The 19,595-nt window shown below is 44.8% G+C and overlaps 1 protein-coding gene across 2 annotated transcripts in view; it reads right to left on the minus strand.

Annotated features, from left to right (window-relative positions):
* moxd1 (monooxygenase, DBH-like 1) overlaps positions 1-19,595 on the minus strand; it is a 91,483-nt gene that overhangs the window by 36,626 nt on the left and 35,262 nt on the right. For both annotated transcript variants that reach the window (XM_078542092.1, XM_078542091.1), the window contains 2 exons: positions 11,778-11,945; positions 11,527-11,610 (listed from right to left, as the gene is read on the minus strand). In XM_078542092.1, the coding sequence (XP_078398218.1) occupies positions 11,527-11,610; positions 11,778-11,945 (252 nt within the window). The remainder of the gene's footprint in view (positions 1-11,526; positions 11,611-11,777; positions 11,946-19,595) is intronic.

A 19,595-nucleotide genomic window follows, 5' to 3' on the forward strand; every position in this document is an offset into this window, starting at 1 on the left:
CAGAAAATTCTTGGCTTTGATCTTTATGCTCTTCTCTTCAATTGGTCGTGCTGTTGATCTTGTACAACTTGTCGTGTTTTTGTTACTTTCAGCAGATCAAAGCAAGTGCACAGTTGCCATCCCATTAGTAGGAATGCTGGAGATGCTTTAGTCGTAGCATGAGGTGTGTTTCAGTATGTCAGCAGAAATGTGTCCAGACGCTTTTGAAAGGAGGAATGTCCTCATGCCAAACTTAAAGCGTGTTTCATGATTTGAACAAATCTCTCTGTGAATCCATTGGCGCTGAGGTGATGTGATGAATTCCGTTATTTCTCAAAAATTTCTCAAACTCCTGCAAGACAAACTGAGGTCCATTGCCAGTCACAGGTTGTTCTGGTAACCAGTAACAATGGAACATTTCTTTTAGCCTTTGAATTGTACTTTCAGCTGTACAGAGGACATCACTGAAACTTCTGGCCATTTGGAATGAGCATCCACAACCACCATGAACATTGTTGCTTCAAATGGACCAGCGAAATTGATGTGGATGCGCTGACATGGGTTTTCCGGCCAGTCCCATGGATGGAGGGGGGCCAGTTGAGGATTGAGGGATGTTTCTCACACTTCGACATGAAGAACATGATCTTGCCTTGGCTTCAATGTCCTGCCAGGCCAGGCCATCAAAAGTAGCTTCTTGCAAACTCTTTCATGTGAACTATTCCACAGTGTCCAGAATGCAGTTGGTCTGACACTGGTTTCCTCAATGTTGGTGGAATAATAACTTGCATGTCCCAAAGCAAACATCCTGAAGTGACTGATAATTCCACCCTTCTAGAAAGGTAAGGATGAAGGTCAGGTGAGACTCGGAAGTTTAGGGAAGAGTTGCCATGCATCACAAGGTCAATGACTTTGGACAATGTTCGGTGCACTCAAGTGGCCTTCTTGTTTTGGACTGAAGTGATGGGTGTGTTCTCCATGGGGTGAATTTTTGCCCCGTTGGGTGGGCTGGTTGGGAGCGGGCGCGGAGCCAATCGCCACCGGCGATTGACTGCACACCACCATTTTATGTGGGCAGGCCAATTAAGGCCCAGCATACGCACACCCAGAAGTGCTCAGCGCTACCTGTGCAGGCTGGGGGAGGAGGGACAGTCGGGGCCTGCCTCAGGGAGATTAAGTTCAGTCATAAAGATGTGAAAAATAAAAAAATAAAATTATGCAGACATGTCCCCTCATGTCACATTGTCACATGAGCTGGAACATGTTTATGAATTTTCATAAAACATTTTATTGAATTAATAAACCATTCATTAACCCTCATCCTGCTCGTGGATGAGGTTCCATGAAAAATGCCAAGACCGCCTGGGTTCTTCGCCTGCCCGCCAACCTTAAGGTTGGACGGGCAGCCCTGACAGGGTACTTTAATTAGTTGATTAATGGCCTTAACAGGCCTTTGACAGTTTGGCGGGTGTGCAGCCGACTCCGGAACTGAAGATCAGAATGATGCGTAAGTGCCCCGCCCCCACACGGCGAACAGAAGATTCTGCCCCATGTGTGCAAAGCAGAAAATGTCCTCCTGAGCAGTGTCCACATGGCTGTCTGGTAGCGGCAGCCTTGAAAGACCACCACATTGCCATGCAAGGTAGATTTTCGATAGTTAATGTCATTTGTGTTAGCGCTCAACATCAATGCCCAACTAAGCATCCTGCTTGCAGATAAAGCCTGTGTGTGGACCCAATATTGAGATGAGTGGTCAGTGATCAGCCAGCAGCGTAAATTTCTGACTAAACAGGTACTAGTGAAATCTCTGGATTCCGAAAAAGATTCTCAGTGCTTCGCGTTTGATTTGAGCGTATTGGCTCTCTGCTTTGCTTAAAGTCTATGAAGCGAACACTATGGGCCTCTCCACACCTGAGGGCATCATGTGTGAAACAACGGCCCCAACTCCATAAGGTGATGCATTACATGCAAGTTGTAGAGTAAAGGAGGGGTCAAAGTGCGTCAGTACCTCGGAATCTGTCAGCACTGCTTTAACCTTCTTGAACACAGCGTCACAGGCTTCTGTCCATTTCCAGGCTTTGTTCTGACGCAGAAGCTCATTCAGGGGTTTCAGAAGGGTTGCCAGCTGTGGAATAAATCTCCCGTAATAATTCAGCAGCCCTAAGAACAAGCGAAGCTGACTGGTATTCCGTGGAGCTGGAACATCCACAATAATCTTGACCTTGGAAGATGCTTTGTGAAGCCCAGCAGCATCAATGACGTGCCCCAAATATTCCACAGAGGGCTGAAAAAACCCGTATTTGTGTTTGCGAACCCATAGGCCATACTTTCCTAGCTTTTGTAGGGTGGCATCCAAGTTCTTGAGATAATCCTCATCAATCCTGCCCATCACCAAGATGTCGTCAAGGTAGCACTGAACCAGGCAAGCCTCTCACTGGTCCGTGGCCCTCTGAAACAAGGCTGGAGCTGATGTTATTTCAAAAGGCAAATGGCAATATTGGTACAGTCCCTTGTGCGTTGTGATGGTCAGATATTCTTGTGACTTCTCATCGACATGCATTTGTAAGTAGGCCTGGAATAGATCTAGTTTGCTGAATTTCTCTCCATCAGCCAGGACAGCAAAAAGGCCCTCAAAACGAGGAAGTGGATAGTGTTCAGCACAAAACATGGGGTTAAAAGTAATCTTGAAATCTCCATGGATGCGTTTGGAGCCGTCTTTATTGAGCACTGGAACGATGGGTGTTGCCCAATCGCTATGGGAGACAGGTACCGAGACTCCTATCCTGACCAGACGCTCTAGGTCAGCTTCGACTTTTGGTCGTATGGTATAAGGCATGGTTCTGGCCTTCAGAAATTTTGGCTGAGAGTCAATTTTGATATTCAATTTTACAGTAATTCCCTTCATGCTTCCCAAATCTCATTCAAAAACAACAACATTAGGCAGAATTTTCTGCCTGTTGGGCGGGCCCGACCCAATCTCCAGCGGGCGGGGAGCTGATCCCCGCCGGAGAAGCGGGCCGCACCGCTATTTTACGTGGTGGGCCAATTAAGGCCCGCCCAGCGTGACGTCCGGCGGGAAGCGCTATGCACTTCCTGTGCTGGTGGGGGGGGATTCCCTAAAAGCAAGAGTGCGCTCTTTCGCACATGCGCACGAAAGAGTGCACATCTCCCTGAGGTTAAGTGCAGCTTCAGGGAGATCGCCTGGACTTTGAAAAATATTAAAAATAGAAAAAAAAACCCTTACATGTTCCCCTCATGTGACAATGTCACATGAGTTGGGACATGTTCATAATTAACAGAATAACTTTATTAAAATTTTTAAAACCCTACATGAAACCTCATCCTGCCGGTGGATGAGGTTTCATGTTTTATCTCTTTGCTGCCGGGGCTCCTGGCTGACCCGCCAACCTTAAGGTTGGACGGGCAAGTCCTTTAATTATTTAAATGATCCTGTCAATGGCCTCAATTGGCCATTGACAAGTCGGCGGGCCCGCAGCTGATTTTGCTGTGCCCCCGCCTTCCTGAATATTTAAATGGAGCGGGATGATGTCGGGGGTTCCGCCCAACATCATCCCGCGTCATTTTACGTGTCAGTGAGCGGGCCCCGCCCCCTGCTCACCAACGACAAAATTCTGCCCATTGTTTTTATAACAGCTGTCAGGCCAGTTTCTTCTTTTGCAATGCTGTGCATTTCTGCCCACTTTAACCGGATCTTCTCTAGTCATGACCGTCCAACTAAAGCTGCGTAGTTACCTTTCACCACAAACAGTGGTAGCTTAGCAGTCTGTCCATTTAGTTTCACTTTAACTTCCGTTCTGCCCAACATAGGGCAGATGCCCCTGTATATGTTTCCAGAGCGATTTTTGCAGGCATCAAGGGAAGATGTTTAAGCTTCTCCTTATACACAGCATCTGGAACCAGAGAAACCACTCCCCCTGTATCCAGTTCCATGCGTATTGGTTGGCCCTCCAGCAGCGGTGTTACCTAGTAGCCCTGTGAACCACCTGCCACTGACAAGATGTGGAGGGGCCCCTCTTCTTCAGACTCGGTGTCACTCTGGTCCTCCTGTTCCTGCTCTATGACATGCAGATTTTTCTTCTTGTTACGCCAGATGGCAGATTCCTTTTTCTCTGGTTTGCCTTTCTGATTCACTGCTATCTTTTTGTTTTTACAGGCACGCTCAATGTGTCCCTTCTTGCCACACTTGACGGCATTCAAGGTCTCTGCACCAACATTCAGATGGATGGTGACCAGGATTTCCACAACAGTAACATTCTCGGCTGCTTGCTACCTTGTGTGCACACTCAGTTGTCACATTATGCACTCAAGTTGATGCACTCAGCTGCTGTGCTTCTTTTGCAGCCAGCTCCGTGGAGACTGCAATCTCTGTGGCTTTCTGCAATGTGAGGTTAGCCTCTGTCAGGAGGAGTTTCTGGTTTGCTTCAGTACGAAGGGCACAGACCAACCTGTCATGGGGTGCTATCATTCAGTACTTCCTCAAATTCACAATGTTCAGTGAGCTTTTTAAGTGCTGCAACATACTGCACAATTGTTTCCCCTCTTCTTGGTTTCCTTTGTGAAACCTAAATCTTTCTGCTTTGGCAAGTAGCTTAGGGGAAAAATGTGTCTCCAGGACTTTTACAATGTCCTCATACAATTTTGTGCCAGGTTTGTCGGGCTGCACCAAGCTTCCTAGTGAGCCAAAGGTTTTAGCTCCCATCACACTTAAGAAAGTTGCCACGTTTCTATCATTGTCAATTCCACTTGCAAGGACAAAAAACTCAAAGCATTCAGTGTAAGAGCTCCACTGTTCAACAGTCTCATCGAAATATTCCATAGGCCTGGTGAGTGTAGTCATTTTTATTTTCTCTTCTTCATCAGGTACTTTTTGTTTACTGTAGTTGCCCTTTTTTTGTAGTTACCACTTTAAATGTTGTTACAGCTTTCAGACAATAACCATTTTTTTTAAACGCAGCAGCTGCCAGTTTGTCTCTGTGGTTCTTCCCGCGCTTTTCTACTTCTGGCAGGCTCCCAGCGATCGTGGGCCTTCTTTTCTAAACTTTTAAAAACTTTCAAGGTAAGAGCACTTCTTTTCTCTGGGATTCTTTTCTTTCTCCTTTGGTCCTGTTTTGGAACTTTGAGGGCTGTGTGCAGCCGTCCGCCTTGCCGCTGTAGTTTTCCTGCGCTTTTCTCAGGATCCCCATGATTATGGGTCTCATGTTCTTAAGCGCTTGAAAAAAAATCACTGCAGCACTTTCTCCGCTGGCTAGTTCTTCCTTTTAACTTCTGCTCCTGCCGACCCGCTTTATCTTTTTTTGATCTTCGGGAGTGCTCCGGGAGAATTCTCAGCCAGTCGGATCGGGGCCAGTTTATTCTTTAAACCCAGAGCTACCTCACTGCTCTCTGCTCTAATTGCCTTTTCTTTCTTTAATCTTCAGAGCAATAGCAATTCTTTTTTTAAAATTTAGCTCTACAGGGACTTTGTTGTTGTTGAACCTGGTGCTTTGGGAGTATTGGCAGGCGCGCTTTTTTTTTACTAGTAATTTCCTTTTACTAGCTGTTTTGTTGCTCGAGTGGCATTACTGCAAAGGTCCGTTGTCCTCGTCGCCAATTTGTTATGTTTAACTATTGGTACTGCCGATAACCTTTTCGAGATTGATAAATGCTCACATAGGCGCAGAGGTGGTTGAACAAGGTGCTTCGTTTATTGACTGCACTAACTGAACTAACCAAAACAAACATGGGCTCTGCGATCCCACAATGCCCGGCTGCCAAATATGGCAAGCTCAATAAGACATACAAAAGACATTCAATACATAACACACAGAAACAGGGTTAACATTTTTCTTTACTGCATGGTAATAATCTAGCAGAGCGGATGTTATTATGGGCGGAATCTTACGGCCCCGTCGCGGCAGGGGAGAAGCCGTAAAATGCGACAAGACGTTCAAAAGTCCATTGGCTTTGGCGGGACCTTAAAATTCCACCCCATGTTGTTTTCCTTATACTGAAAAATCAGACAAATTCTATATAACCAAGCAATCTGCTTCAGCACATTATTACTATGTGGCAAAGTTAAAATTTCCTTCACTCTTTCCAGTGATTGAAGAGCTCAAAATAAAGGGACATGGATACAACATTAATCAGAAGAGATTTAGAACAGAGTGCAGGAGATACCTATTTACACAGAGGTTTGTGAGGCTGTGGTTTGGAATACACTATGGAAGTTTGTGATGGAAGCAGGTTGGATAAGTAGTTGAAGGAAAATTAATTTGGGATAAAGAAAGACACATGGAAGTGGAAGTACTGCTTAGGTAGAGGAGAACAGCAGCATGGCCAGTTCTGAAGAAGAGTTATATTGGACTCGAAAGGCTAGCTCTGTTTCTCTCTCCACAGATGCTGCCAGAACTGATGAGTATTTCTAGCACTTTCTGTTTTTATATTAGCAACATGGCCTGGTTAGGCCTAACAGTCTTTTTCCATGTTGTAGTTTATATCTAATTTTGTCAAGCATAATATTCCCTTTAAGTAACTCTAACAAATCTAATTCTAGTGTTTTTCAGAATCAAAAATGTTGGGTTTTTTTTAGATCAAAAACATTAAAATACTGTATAATGTCTTCCAGTTAATATGTGTTTCACCTCAGAGGTACTGGGAACCATAATCTGCATGAGGGAACCTTTTGAATGACACGTTCATAAGGTCATGCCTTATGCCCCCCATGCCAAGGAATGCCCCCAAACAACCCCCATGGCCCCTTGTGTCAAGGTATGCCTTGAGGGGTTTCAGTACACTAATGGATTTCCGGGCTTGCAGCCAAGAATACATAATAACACTCGGCTGAGAGCCCAGAAATTCATTAGTCTGTTGAAACACCTGAGCCCTAGTGAAAACATTGCTTAATTGACAAATCTGGCTCTCTGATCTCTGCTGTCAATTTCACAATTTTTATTTACACAAGATGAAGAGGTTTCAAGGCTTGCAGTTTCTGTTACTGATACTTTAAAGGGTCTGAATGATTGACATTTCAATTTTACTGAAGTAAATTTTTTTTTAAGAAACTGGAAATGAATATCTGCTTGTAAAGCTTTTTTTTAAACACATCCTACTATCACTATAGGATTCATTGATTCTATACAGTGTATAGTTGGTGAATGGGCATGGAAATGCCATAGCTTGGAATCGGGGCGGGGGGAGGCGGCATGAGGGGCCATAGGGGTTGTTTGGGGGGCATACTTTGACACGGGACATGAGGGGCCAAAGGAGATGGGTGAAGGGCATACCTTGGCATGGGGAACATGAGAGGCCATGGGGTGCGTGGGGGTCATGAGGTGGCATGGATGGGGTATGGGAATGTGTGGGTGTTGAGGGGGTGCGAGGGGTGTGGGCTACAGGGCCTTTCTGTTTTCATTATAACTAGTACTAAGTCCCACACTTTTGAACTGCCCGCTTCCACACCCAGCAGCCCCTGTGGCTGCCTCTGAACTCTTTCCTGGCTTGGCTGCCCCAATTGCAGCCTGCACCCGACTCCCCACAATGTAAATCCTGTCCTTGCGGGTACTTTCCCCTGAGGTGGGTGGGCCGAGCCTGGAATTTTCCCGACTCCTGCTACCTGCCTCGAGTATGGAAATTCAGCCCTTTCTGTTTACACCAATTCTATAAATTGTATCCTTCCCCAAATTATGTCCTGGACCAGTATTATTTCTATTTAAGTAACCAATCTAATCCAAGGACATCACCCTGTATAACAATTCTATGAAAAAACTAGGAAACTATTCATCAGAATCTACAGGCATAATTTTTTGGATGATTATTCATTTCTGACAGACTCATAAATCAGTACCTAGAATATACATCACCATCCTTAAACAAAGATGAATTATTAAGATCAGCACAGTATGATATGGGGACAAGTGTAATGTAAAAGACCACACTGTTGTTGATCTTTTATGATTAATCTGTTATCCTCTTCTAAACTGCCCAATAAAACAAGCACTGTCTGTGCAATATGCAAGCTCAAGACTTCCTAGACTGAGACTCTTTGTGTTCTTCCACTCAGTTTTTGAAAAAATCCAATGCTGGAAACATTCAATGGTCCAACACTTGAGTTTCCACTAGCAACAAGATATGCAAGTTCTAATCCAGTATCATGTGGTCACATAAGATTTGCTAATGGCAAGTAACTGCAGTTTTAACTGTCAGCTGCCAGTCTTTGCTTACATTATTCACGTCTGCATGGTTTTAAAGACATGGATCATGTCCCCTTATAACCTTTTTGCCACTATTGAAAACAGATTGAAGTTTGAATGTATCTTCATAACGTTGAGATCAAATTCCATAATTTGATATATTGCTCTTCTCTGAACCCTTTCTTTTTTGATGTCCTTTTCACAGTAGTAATTAGTTAAACTGCCGTTTTTAACTAACTGGCACAAAACTTCACCACTATGTTAAAGCCACATTACAATTTGAGAATGAATATGATTTAACACCTAAGTTGTCATTTAATCATGTAGGGGTACATGATGCCTATATACACACAGCTCTGCAAGCTCCTTTCTAATCTCTACATATTATAAATCTTAAATTACTGTTGCCAACCTTGGCAATTTAAGGCAGATAAACACTTAATGGCCTGTATTTTTCAGTCGGCGGCGGGAGCGGTCGCATAGCTGACCGCCGCCTGCGATCAGCTCCACGCCGCCATTTTACGCAGGTGGGCCAATTAAGGCCCGCCCAGCGTAAGACGCAAACCATAGCGCTTAGCGCTACCTGTGCAGGCGGGGGGAAGAGGGAAAGTCGGGACCAGCTGCCTCAGGGAGATTGAAGTGCTTTATAAATAAATTAAGGGTTTGAAAATTTAATTGAACATGTCCCCTCATGTGACTGTGACTGGGACATGTTTTTATATTTCAGAAAAAACTTTTATTTAAGTTGTAAAAGCTTTAGGAAATCTCATCCCACTCGTGAATGAGGTTTCCCAAAAAACGTGAAGGCTGCTTGGCCTTTTTGCCTGCCTGTCAACCTTAAGGTTAGATGGGCAGCATCAACAATTACAGTAATTAATGGCCTTAATAGGCCTATCAGTTATCAGCAGGCGCGCAGCCGACTGTGGCGCACGCCCGCCGAACTAAACATCGTGAGACAGCGCGATGACATCGGGACGCACGCCTGACATCATCGTGTGTCATTTTACGTGTCGGGCCCGCCCCCGCACGCCGACTGAAAAATTCAGGCCAACATATCCAATTGATATTCCTCTGTCCAATGACAGACTCATTGGCCAATTTAAATTAACACCCCATTTAAAAAGCAGACAGTGGAATGTCCTATGAATATATTAAATGGCTCCTCTTCTAATATTGCCTATCTGTAATTTCACAACACTACAGATTCTCTAGACAATTTACCCAGATTAAGAAATTGTTAATCGAAGAAGACGGCCTGAAGCATGTTGCCGTTCCCTGCTCTTTAATGTTGCTGAAAAGAGAGACATGTTGCTGAAGCTTTTCGCCCTGCACTCATCAAGACAAATGCAAGAATGCCAAATTTCAAACAATCACAACATTTAATACTACAGGAGAAGGTGCTGATTGGTTGGCAAGTTGACTTTGATTGGCCATGGCATTCCCATGGAGAAAGCAACAGGAAACTATAGGCTCCCCAAGCTCCCAGGTAATTCAAAAAAGGGGCAAGGCTTGAATATTCCTTTGGTCAGTACTCTTTTCTCTTGTAGTATAAAATGTTAAAGAGGTCTGGGAGTTCAGATTGCCCAAGGCGTTCCTCCATCAGCATCATGTGGGTTTCTCTCCCAGCTCCTGCATGTCTCACTCTCACTCAGGGGCATTGGGACATAAAGCTTTACTGAAGCTCACACGCTTTAGCAATTCAAGCCTCTATCTTACACAGTGCTGCCCAATTGGAAAATACCTGTTAGCATAATACCACCATGTTTTAAGCGCTCGGCCTTTTCTGATTTATGCCCATGTCCATCATATACTTGCACCGCTAGTCATGGGAATAAAAAATATCTTCTCTGGTCTCTAGATTTATAATGTAAATGCAACAGGGAATTTTAGTTGGCGTGGGTAATGGTTAAGTAGTGGGTAAGTACAAAAATTGAAACTATTGTTGTGTTAAGGAAAGGCCATGTCCTCCACTGCGAAAGATCGTTGCTCATTTCCAGAGATATTCTTTACAAACAGACAAAAACATACAATAATTGTCTCATGTTCTGATTTTTTTCTTCAAAATTTTAGGGACAAAAGGTGTCCATTTTCCTCTTTTGTAAAACATTGTGGGAAAAATTTTCCCCCTGTTGGGGGGTGAAGTGCAGGTGCGGGCATGGGCAGGTGCGCCTCCGATCGGCGCCCCCAATCGGGGGCATGCCGCCATTTTACGTGGGCAGGCCAATTAAGGCCCGCCCAGCGTGATGTCCGCTGAGAAGCACTCTGCGTTCCCTGTCCGGGCGGGGGTGTGGGGGGGGATTCCCTCTGCCAGGAGTGTGCTCTTTCACGCATGCGCATGAAAGAGCACACAGATCTCCCTGAGGCAAAGTGCTGCCTCAGGGAGATCGGCTCGGAATTAAAACTTTTAAGACAAATGTTTGAAAAATTTCCCTGACCTGTCCCCTCATGTGACACTATCACATGAGTTGGGACTTGTCCATCACTTTTACTCAAACCTTTATTAAATATTTAAAAACCCTCATGAAACCTCATCCCGCCCATGGATGAGGTTTCACGCTTTTTCTCAAGTCCGTCAGGGCTCCCGGCCTGCCCACCAGCCCTAAAGGTTGGACGGGTAGCCCTGTCAATTACCTAAATTGGTTTATTAATGGCCTCAATAGGCCGTTGACAGGTCGGCGGGCGCACAGCTGACTCGGCTGCGTCCCACCACTGACCTGAAAATTGAAATTACGCGGGGTGAAGTCGGGAGTTCCGCCCGACATCATCCCACGTAATTTTACCGGAAGATCCTCCCATGTGTTTACATGCCACAATGTTCTCAAAATACAGCTCTAGTTGAAGCTCCTTTTGAAGTATTTCTGCTTTCAAAAGTTACATATTCATCGTAGTCATATTCTTTCAAAGGCTAACACAGGAAATGTTCTCAAGATCAAACATATTCTATCTAACATGGTGGAATTAGTATCTGATTTGACCCAAGTTCAGTATAACCAACATTTGGTTCCTAACTATATTCTAGCTTTAATTTGGTTGCCCTGGCTCCCAAGCCAGGATAATCTGTGGATAAATCAGGTCCTCAGCAAATTATGCTCTATCTCAAGCACTGCTGTGAATTCCACCCAAACAATTCAGTGCAAATCCATAACTCATCAAGCTGTATGGAACAGGGACAAGTCTAACAGTAACCTGTTGAATGGCAAGAGTAAGGAAATCAGGAACTCAGCAGAGTGAAACAATATTCTAGGATTTACCCTCTGCTGCCCTGTACTCCAGGATATGCACAATGGCCTAAATTGTAGCCTTTTATTTGTAGATATTAAAAATTAAACATTTTTATTAAATGAAAAGTTGTATTGCTTACCCTTATCACATGATGCTTTTTGGTCAAGGTTGGCAGCTTAAAGATTTGACACCAGTAGGTGGTGTCCTTTGTAGGTATTGAGACCTGTCTTGAACAAAATAAACCCAACAGTTGAAAGGCATATTTTTTCTGTTTAAAAGGACTTTTTGGCAACAGAAAAGAAAAAACAATTCATAATATTTACATGTGGATTATTCCTAGGATTGTATTACTAGGCTGGAAGCTATTAATTTTCAATTATGTGTACTTACGTTATAATGTCTTATGTTAAATACAAGTACGTCATTAGGAATAAAAGTGTCCACCACAGGGTTCAATAAATGAAGACTTTTCCTCCCACGGTTTGACAGATGATAGTGTGGACTATCTTGTTTCACATCTTCAGGGTGATAAGCCCAAATCACCCTAACTGTGTTATCCTGGCCATGAGCAATGAAAAAAAAGAATAATACCTTGATTCTCTGATTCTAAATGCATGAAACAAATGTTTTAAATTATTCACTAAACTCTTTAAAATTACCTCATACTAATTCAGAGGAAAAATAAACCAAGACTGGTCAAGCTAGTAGAATGTGAGAATACATAGTCAAAACACTAGGATAAACATTTTCCAAGGGTTTGCACATAAGTAGTCTCATAAAATTTGATCCAAGCATGGAGTCACAAAAGCAATACCACACAATACCTTGTTTGTATTCAGTTATCACACTTGCATGAGAAAGGGTACAGCGAAAAGCAACAACACTGACTGCAAGTATACAGAGAATAAGCTATAAAGAAAGGCAAAAGAAATTTAAGATTCGTTTCATAGAAGGATTAGTAAAATGGACCTCAAGTATATAACACATAAGGTAAATCCAGACCATTACATCAAGGTAGGCTACTAAAGCGTGAGCACGAGATATAAATTGACATTAGAGGAAAGTAACTTTTGAACAGTTACCAGCAAAAACTTCATTACTCAAAATGTTTGGAATAATCTAGCAAGTAAAGTTAGAGAGGCAAAAATTGTTTATTTGAAATACAATTAGAAATCATGATGGGATAAATGAAGTTGGTTGCAATGTTAAATGGAGATCAACATATGCCTGTTCAAATGGATGGAAACAATCCCATGACATTTGTTAATGTATAGTAGGGCCTATAGATATTTTTTATTCAGATTTTTCTTATGCTGATGGGTAATTGTCTCTGAGCTTTACATCCTCTTTTTTTCAAAAAGGGCTTTGTTTTAATAGGATATGTCATAAACCATGGATAAAGTGGTAAAAATGGTGGCTTTACAATTCAATGTAATTATTAGTGGTGAGAAACATTCATCCAATCATGACTGAGATGTAACAATGATCTCACTGCTCTTCAAGCAACTAATGTAACGCTTTGCCAGTATAAATGGTGAAAAATTCAATAATTCACCAATGGAATCTGGACTGTTTGCGGAAAATACCTAACTGACAAATTCAGCATTCCCATTTTAGCTCTGAGATGCTGCATGTGCCTATTCACTTCTGTCACTAATTTGACCTTCCAATGCCTGTTAATGTAGGTGATAGAAGGTGAGGGAGGAGTTTGTCCATTTGATGTGATGTTGGCAATAGGATGCTCTTTCCAAGGAGAGATAGGTTAGTACAGAGCATTCATAATCTCCCAAACAAAATGTCAGTGTTGCAAATGCTACACACTGAAATTGCAGAAAAGATTGCTTGAACCATTAAGAAAATTTATGATTGATGCAAGACTAGGGCAGTTGTATGAAATCACATGAGTTGTGTAAAGTACATATATTTTATAAACCAAGGAATGATTTAAAGGCTCAAGTTATTGTTCCTGAGACTTTTGAGAAACTAAAAAACGATTATTTTGACCTGAAGAATTATGGGCTGAATTTTCCAGTCAGAAGTTTTTCAGATTTTCATGCTTGCCAACCAAACAGCAGTTAAGAGCAATTTTGCTTCATCCATCACTTGCTACCAGATTGTGTCAGTCGGGAAGACAGAAAATTGCTACTCATGATGCACCTGCAATAATGCTCCTTTTATACTTCTCAAGTTGCTATAATGACTCATTTATCTTTATAAATGAGAAACATTTCATCCATCCAGCTGCGGATTCCACAATAATTTTCAGTAATGGCTCACTGTTAAAATTGAATAGCTTGTTCAACAGCCCAGGTCACAGAAGTCATAGCAGGCTGCATGATGGGGAAAACAGCAAGACCTTTTCATGTGCTGTGGAGACAATCAAGTGCCACAGAACTAGTAAATTATAGCTCTGTTATCGTCAAGAGCTAGAAAGAGATCCAGGAAAAGTTGCATGACTTGAAAAGGGCACCACTATTCAGCACCAATGAAGGACAGATATGAAAATAAAGGATGTATATGGGAGCTAAGATAAATGATAGCTCTTATAGAAATATGCAAAACAAACTATGCTGACACAGACAAATAAATTACTGTCAATATGACAAAAATTACTCTCTTAATATGATCTTGAAAAAGAACAATCTCGAAGTATAGCGTGTTAAAATTTATAGAGAAATGCGAACAGATTTTATTTAGACTGAGAAATGAATGGACAAGACATCTGGAATAATAATGTGTCAATCTACAACACTGTTATGTTCAAAGGTAACTTTTTCACTTAAGGGATTAAAAGAGTGTAGACTGCCATAAAAAAAACTTTTTTACAGCTCAGAAAAAGGCCATTCAGTCCAACAGGTCAATGTCAGTCATTATGTTCTACACAAGACTCCTCCCATGCTTCTTCACATAACCCCTTCAACATATCCTTCCTTTCTCCCTCATGTGTCTATCTAACTTCCACTTATATCCATCTGTGCTGGTCGCCATAAGTACTCCTTTTGGTAATGCAGTTATCACTCTTTGGCTAATGAGATCCTCCTGAGTTCCCTACAGGATTTATTCATGACTATCTTATATTTGAAGTCCCTAGTTTCGGTTTCACCTGCAATTGGAAACACTTTCTCTGTGGGGAGGTGTTATGGAGCCGGCGAGAGTGGGAAATGTGGCATGTGGGGTGACTGAATTAGGCAGGATGCAAAATTTTAATTTCCTGATGGTGGGCTGAGATGGGGAGGTAAGCCCGGCGGCGTGTTTGTAGCATGTCGGGCCTCGTGCCAGCCTGTGGTGAGTTCATACTTATAATACATTTGCGTGCCATGAGTATTCATTAGCATAAAACTATTTTAAATAAAGGCCTACCTTCAAGATAAAGTCAGTGACACATGCGAATCTCGTCACACACGGTTCACACTTGTTTAAAGGTGGTGTGCACCAGTCAGCTTTGTGCAATTGTGTCTGAGGTCAGCAGTTTTCTTTAACTCTACGGCATAAGAGAGGGGAGCAGGAGAATGGCAGCTTGCATGGAGGCTCAGGACCGGCAAGCGTGAGTCAATGGTGAGGGGGATGGGGTCTGGAGTGGGGTCGTGGTCATAGAGGAGTGGAACAGATATCCAAGGGAGGACAGAGTGTGGAGTTGGGGGCATGGAGGATGTAACTGGGAAGGGCCTGGCATACTGGGTGTGTGGGGACAGTTAGCCAAGGTAAGAAAATGAGGGGCCTGTAGGGCAGTGTAGGTAAAGTACTGTCCAAACGTGTATCTAACTCAGAGTGTTGGCTGGCAGAATCCTTACAGGGCTTTGAGTTCACCTTTCAGTTATCCCTGCTGAGTGTGATAGTGGACAATCTTCTTTACAATGCATGGAATAGGAAGGGGGGTGGTGGGTCACCTGAGCTTGCAGTTCAGCCATTTTCCAAAGAGTGGCAAGTACAACACTGGATGCTAACATGAATAGTCAATAAAAAGTGCATGCAAAAACATAAGAACATACATAGGAACCTAGGAATTAGGAGCAGGAGAAGGCCATTCAACCCTTCAAGCCAGCTCCGCCATTCAATAAGATCATGGCTGATCTGGTTGTGGTCTCATCTCCACTTTGCCCCCATAACCCTCGACTCCCTTGTCTATAAAAAATCTGTCTAACTCAACCTTGAATAAATTCAATGACCCAGCCTCCACTGTTTTCTGGGGGAGAAAATTACACATACCAATGACCCTTTGAGAGAAAACATTTCTCCTCATCTCTGTCTTAAACAGTAGACCCCTTATTCTTAACCTGTGGCCCCTGGTTCTAGTCTTTCCCACAAGTGGAAACATCCTGGTATCTACCCTATCATATTCCCTCAGGGTCTTATATGTTTCAATAAGATCATCTCTCATTCTTCAATGGGTACAGGCCCAACCTGTTCAACCTTTCTTTATAAGATAAGCCCCTCATCCCAGGAATGAGTCGAGTGAACCTTCTCTGAACTGATTCGAATGCAATTATATCTTTTTTCAAATAAAGAGACCAAAATATAGTACCTCAGATGTGGGCTGGAATTTTCCAGCCTCGTTGGCGTCAGGTGTCATGGTGGGCGGGGGGCGGAACAATATGGTGAGAAGACCAAAAATTGGTTTTATGCTGTGTGAAACCGTTTTGTAATTGCCTGCTCCACCCATTAATGGCGGGCCATGTTTCCCACTGCTACACATCAGAAACATCACTTTAATACGTCTGCATCGAATTATAAGCCCTGCTTGCCAGAATCATCCCCCCACATCAAATTTGCCACCCACTTCGACGTGACTTCAGAACAGTGTGCTTCACGACTGCCTTTAAAAGACATGCACCTGGCGACCTGAACTTCAAGGAGAACTTGGAGGTGAATGCACATAACCTTGCGCAGCACACGAGCATCGCCCATAGGACATCAAGGAAGAGGCGCTGCACATTTGCCGGGGGCACAGGCAAGTTACATTTTTCCCAGCTGGCTTTCAGTGCGATGTCAGGGCAAGGGCTCCAGTGTGGGTCAGGCCGAGGTGGGGGTGTGTGTGGAGCAAGGTAGCGCAGACAGTCTGAAAGAAATACTCAAGTACATGCTGGGGGGGGGGGGGGGGGGGGTGCGTTGGGGAGGGGGAAGCAGCCACGCACTTGGAAAAGCTTGGTAAAACAGAGCATTCTTCCACAGCTGAGACTGTTCAGCTGCAGTTCCATTGACATGCTTGGAGTTGGGCCTCTGAAGCTTTTCTGCCCACTCAAGCAACGCAAAAGCATGAAAGCGCCACAAAATGCTCCAGATCTTTTCACCCCTTGGGCGCAGACTGCAAATTAATGTGCATTTTAGGGGGCAGCGGAGCAATTGGTCGACTGGGCAAGTTGTAGAATCTCCTTACGAAAGGTGGCCATGGCGCAGTCACTGGCGAGGTGCTCACAGCCCCTTGCAATGTCTTTATTAAGGTTTGGACCAGTATCCATCATGGTTCAGGCTAACAGTGCAGCCTTGCAGTGTGGGTTAGGAGAATGCCTGCGCCTGAGCTGAGAGCACAACATGCAGTCCAGTGGCCGAAGTTGCCGCCAATCAGTCAAGTGAAGTAGGGGCAGTGGTGGGTGGGGTTTCAGACAGCCAATGAGCGCACTACACACTGGCCATCCAAGTGGTGGCCAGCACTCTCCTGCATGCAAAGGGGCCTTCAGATTTAACTAAGGGAGGTTATTAGTACACCCAAGCTAACCCACACATCTCTCTCTCTTTGATCCTGCAGGAGGAGAACATCAGGATCATGGAGCCTGGTGATTTAGTGGTGTGCCTCATGACTTACAGGGAGCAGAGGAGAAGAAGAAGAGAGTGTTGGAGGTGCCTGGCTTGGCAAAGAGAGGAGCACCTCCCTCGAGATGAAGAGACAGCAGGGCCTGCTGCTCATGCAGCTGAAGATCCACAGCGAGCCGTCGCTTGTAGGTGCTTTGCTAGACCCAGTGTCTATAGATGGCGCCTGTCATTCCTGCAGATGACTAAGAGCCAGTGTCGCTGAAGACTGCGGATGTCTAGCGAACTGATCGATCACATCTACCACCTGCTGCAGGATTTGGCGCCACAGGGACATGGAGGGCATCCACTGTCAGTGGCCATGAAAGTGACCGCAGTGCTCAATTTTTATGCCTGTGGCTCCTCCAAGGGCTCTACAGGTGACTTGTGAGGGATCTTGAAAGCCTCCATGCACTAGTGTATCCAGAAGGTCATGGATGCCATCTTTGCAAAGGCACAGAACTTTGTGCATTTCGCCCGAGATCAGGAAAGCCAGGAAGCAAGAGCACTGGGATTTGCGTAGATCTCTGGTTTTCCACAGGTGTAGGGTGCCATTGACTGAACTCACGTAGTGCTCAGATCTCCGTGGCAACAAGCAGTCAACTATGTCAATCACAAAGGCTTCCACTCGCTGAATGTTCAGCAGTTGTGCAACCACCACAAATACATCCTTAAAGCCTGCACACGATTTCTAGGGAGTGTCCATGGCTCCTACATTCTTAGCAGATCTCAGATCCCTGACATCTTCCAGAGTCCACAGAGGCTGCAGGATTAGTTCCTCGGAGACAGGGGCTACCCACAGAGGACATGCGGCAGCCTCATACTTCAGCAGAGCGACGCTATAATGAGCCTCATGCTGCAACCCAGGCTTTGGTGGAGCAAACCATACACATTTTTAAAATGTGGCTCTGGTGCCTCGAAAGGCCCAGCGGAGCACTGCAATACAGTCCACATAGGGTGTCGCACATCACCATCGCTTCCTGCGTAGTCCACAACCTGGCGCTGCAACGGGGGGAGGACCTGGCTGAGGAGGAGATGGAGGAGCTGCATGTATTCTCCGATGAGGAGGACGTTGAAGGGGATGGTGGTGAGGTGATGTTGTCCTCGAAGGCGAGGATACTGGCAATGAGGCCATCGCACTGGCCAGATGAGGCAGGTGCGATTGGGAGGCCCTCATAGCTGCAAGATTCGTAGAGGATGATGACGAGATGAAGTGTGGACAGTTCTGACATCTTTACCTTGCATCTGTAAATGTTTGACTCCTGTGTGGCTGATGGCAGCGCACATACCCTCAATGCTCAGGCTCATGTCATGGAGACGCAGCAGAGGCCCTAATAATCACTAGATTGCAGGAGGATGATGATGACATGCAGTGAGGACACTCCACAGATCTTCACATAGCCTCTGAGAATGTCTGACTCCTGTCTGGCCGAGTGCAGCTTGCTTGCTCCTGTGATCAGGGTCATATCATGGAGATGCAGCCGTGAAACTTTAAATGCACCTGATCCTTTGTCCACCTTCAGCACCTGACCCCTTCAGGAGCACAGCATCACTGGTCACAAATGCTGAAGAGATTGGGGCCAGCCCCACCTCAAAAGTGCTGAGAGCACACAGAGAGAATGACGGAACTCTGTGACACCTGCCCACGATATTCTTGCAGCAATGACCAGCACCGTCGAGGTGCAGGCATCAGTAATGTGTCCAGGGAGTGTGAGGCTGGATCATCATTTTGCTCTGAAGGTTACAGACTGCACAGGAAAGAGGCCCTGGACTGAGACACCTGCCTTTATCTTGTGCAGGAACCAAAGTTTCACATCTGAGTGACATGAATACTGCTCATCATAGCAAGGAGCTATAGGCAAGGAGACATCCTTAGGAGTTTATTTACAATAGTGAACATTAAGTACAAGTGATTAACACCCATGCCCGGGCTGTGCAACTACATCCTCTTAACCTTCCTAACCCTGCCGCTACGTTTTGGTGCTCCCCAGACATCCACAGTGGAGGTAGAGGCAGCCTGCTGACTGCTATGCTCTGTCTATGATGACCTTGACAGGTGACCTCTGGAGGGCTGGGACTTGGAGGGCCCCTGCCTGCTTTTGGGGTCCTGCTGTGTGGCACTTGGCATCCTCCTCAGCCTGTGGATTTGAAGCTTCTGGGGTCACGGGAAGAGGGGATTTAGATGGGCTGGACACTCCGCGACTCACCTGGGTGGATGGCCCCGGAGTGTACACCTGCAAATCCTCCTCCCTATGGTTGCCCGAGGGCCCCTGGCTGACTCCTTGTGGAGAAGGGGAAGCTGGAATGAGATCAAGCTGCCCTGCACCCCTCTCGCATTGGCACTGTTGGAGGCCAACTACGGCGTCAGCGATGGAGTTCAGCCCAGGCAGCAATGCAGGACCGATGTCCTGGATCAAGGTCTCC

This window comes from Cetorhinus maximus, chromosome 5 (assembly GCF_964194155.1).
Source record: "Cetorhinus maximus chromosome 5, sCetMax3.hap1.1, whole genome shotgun sequence".
In the NCBI taxonomy this organism is placed as follows: Eukaryota; Metazoa; Chordata; class Chondrichthyes; order Lamniformes; family Cetorhinidae; genus Cetorhinus; species Cetorhinus maximus.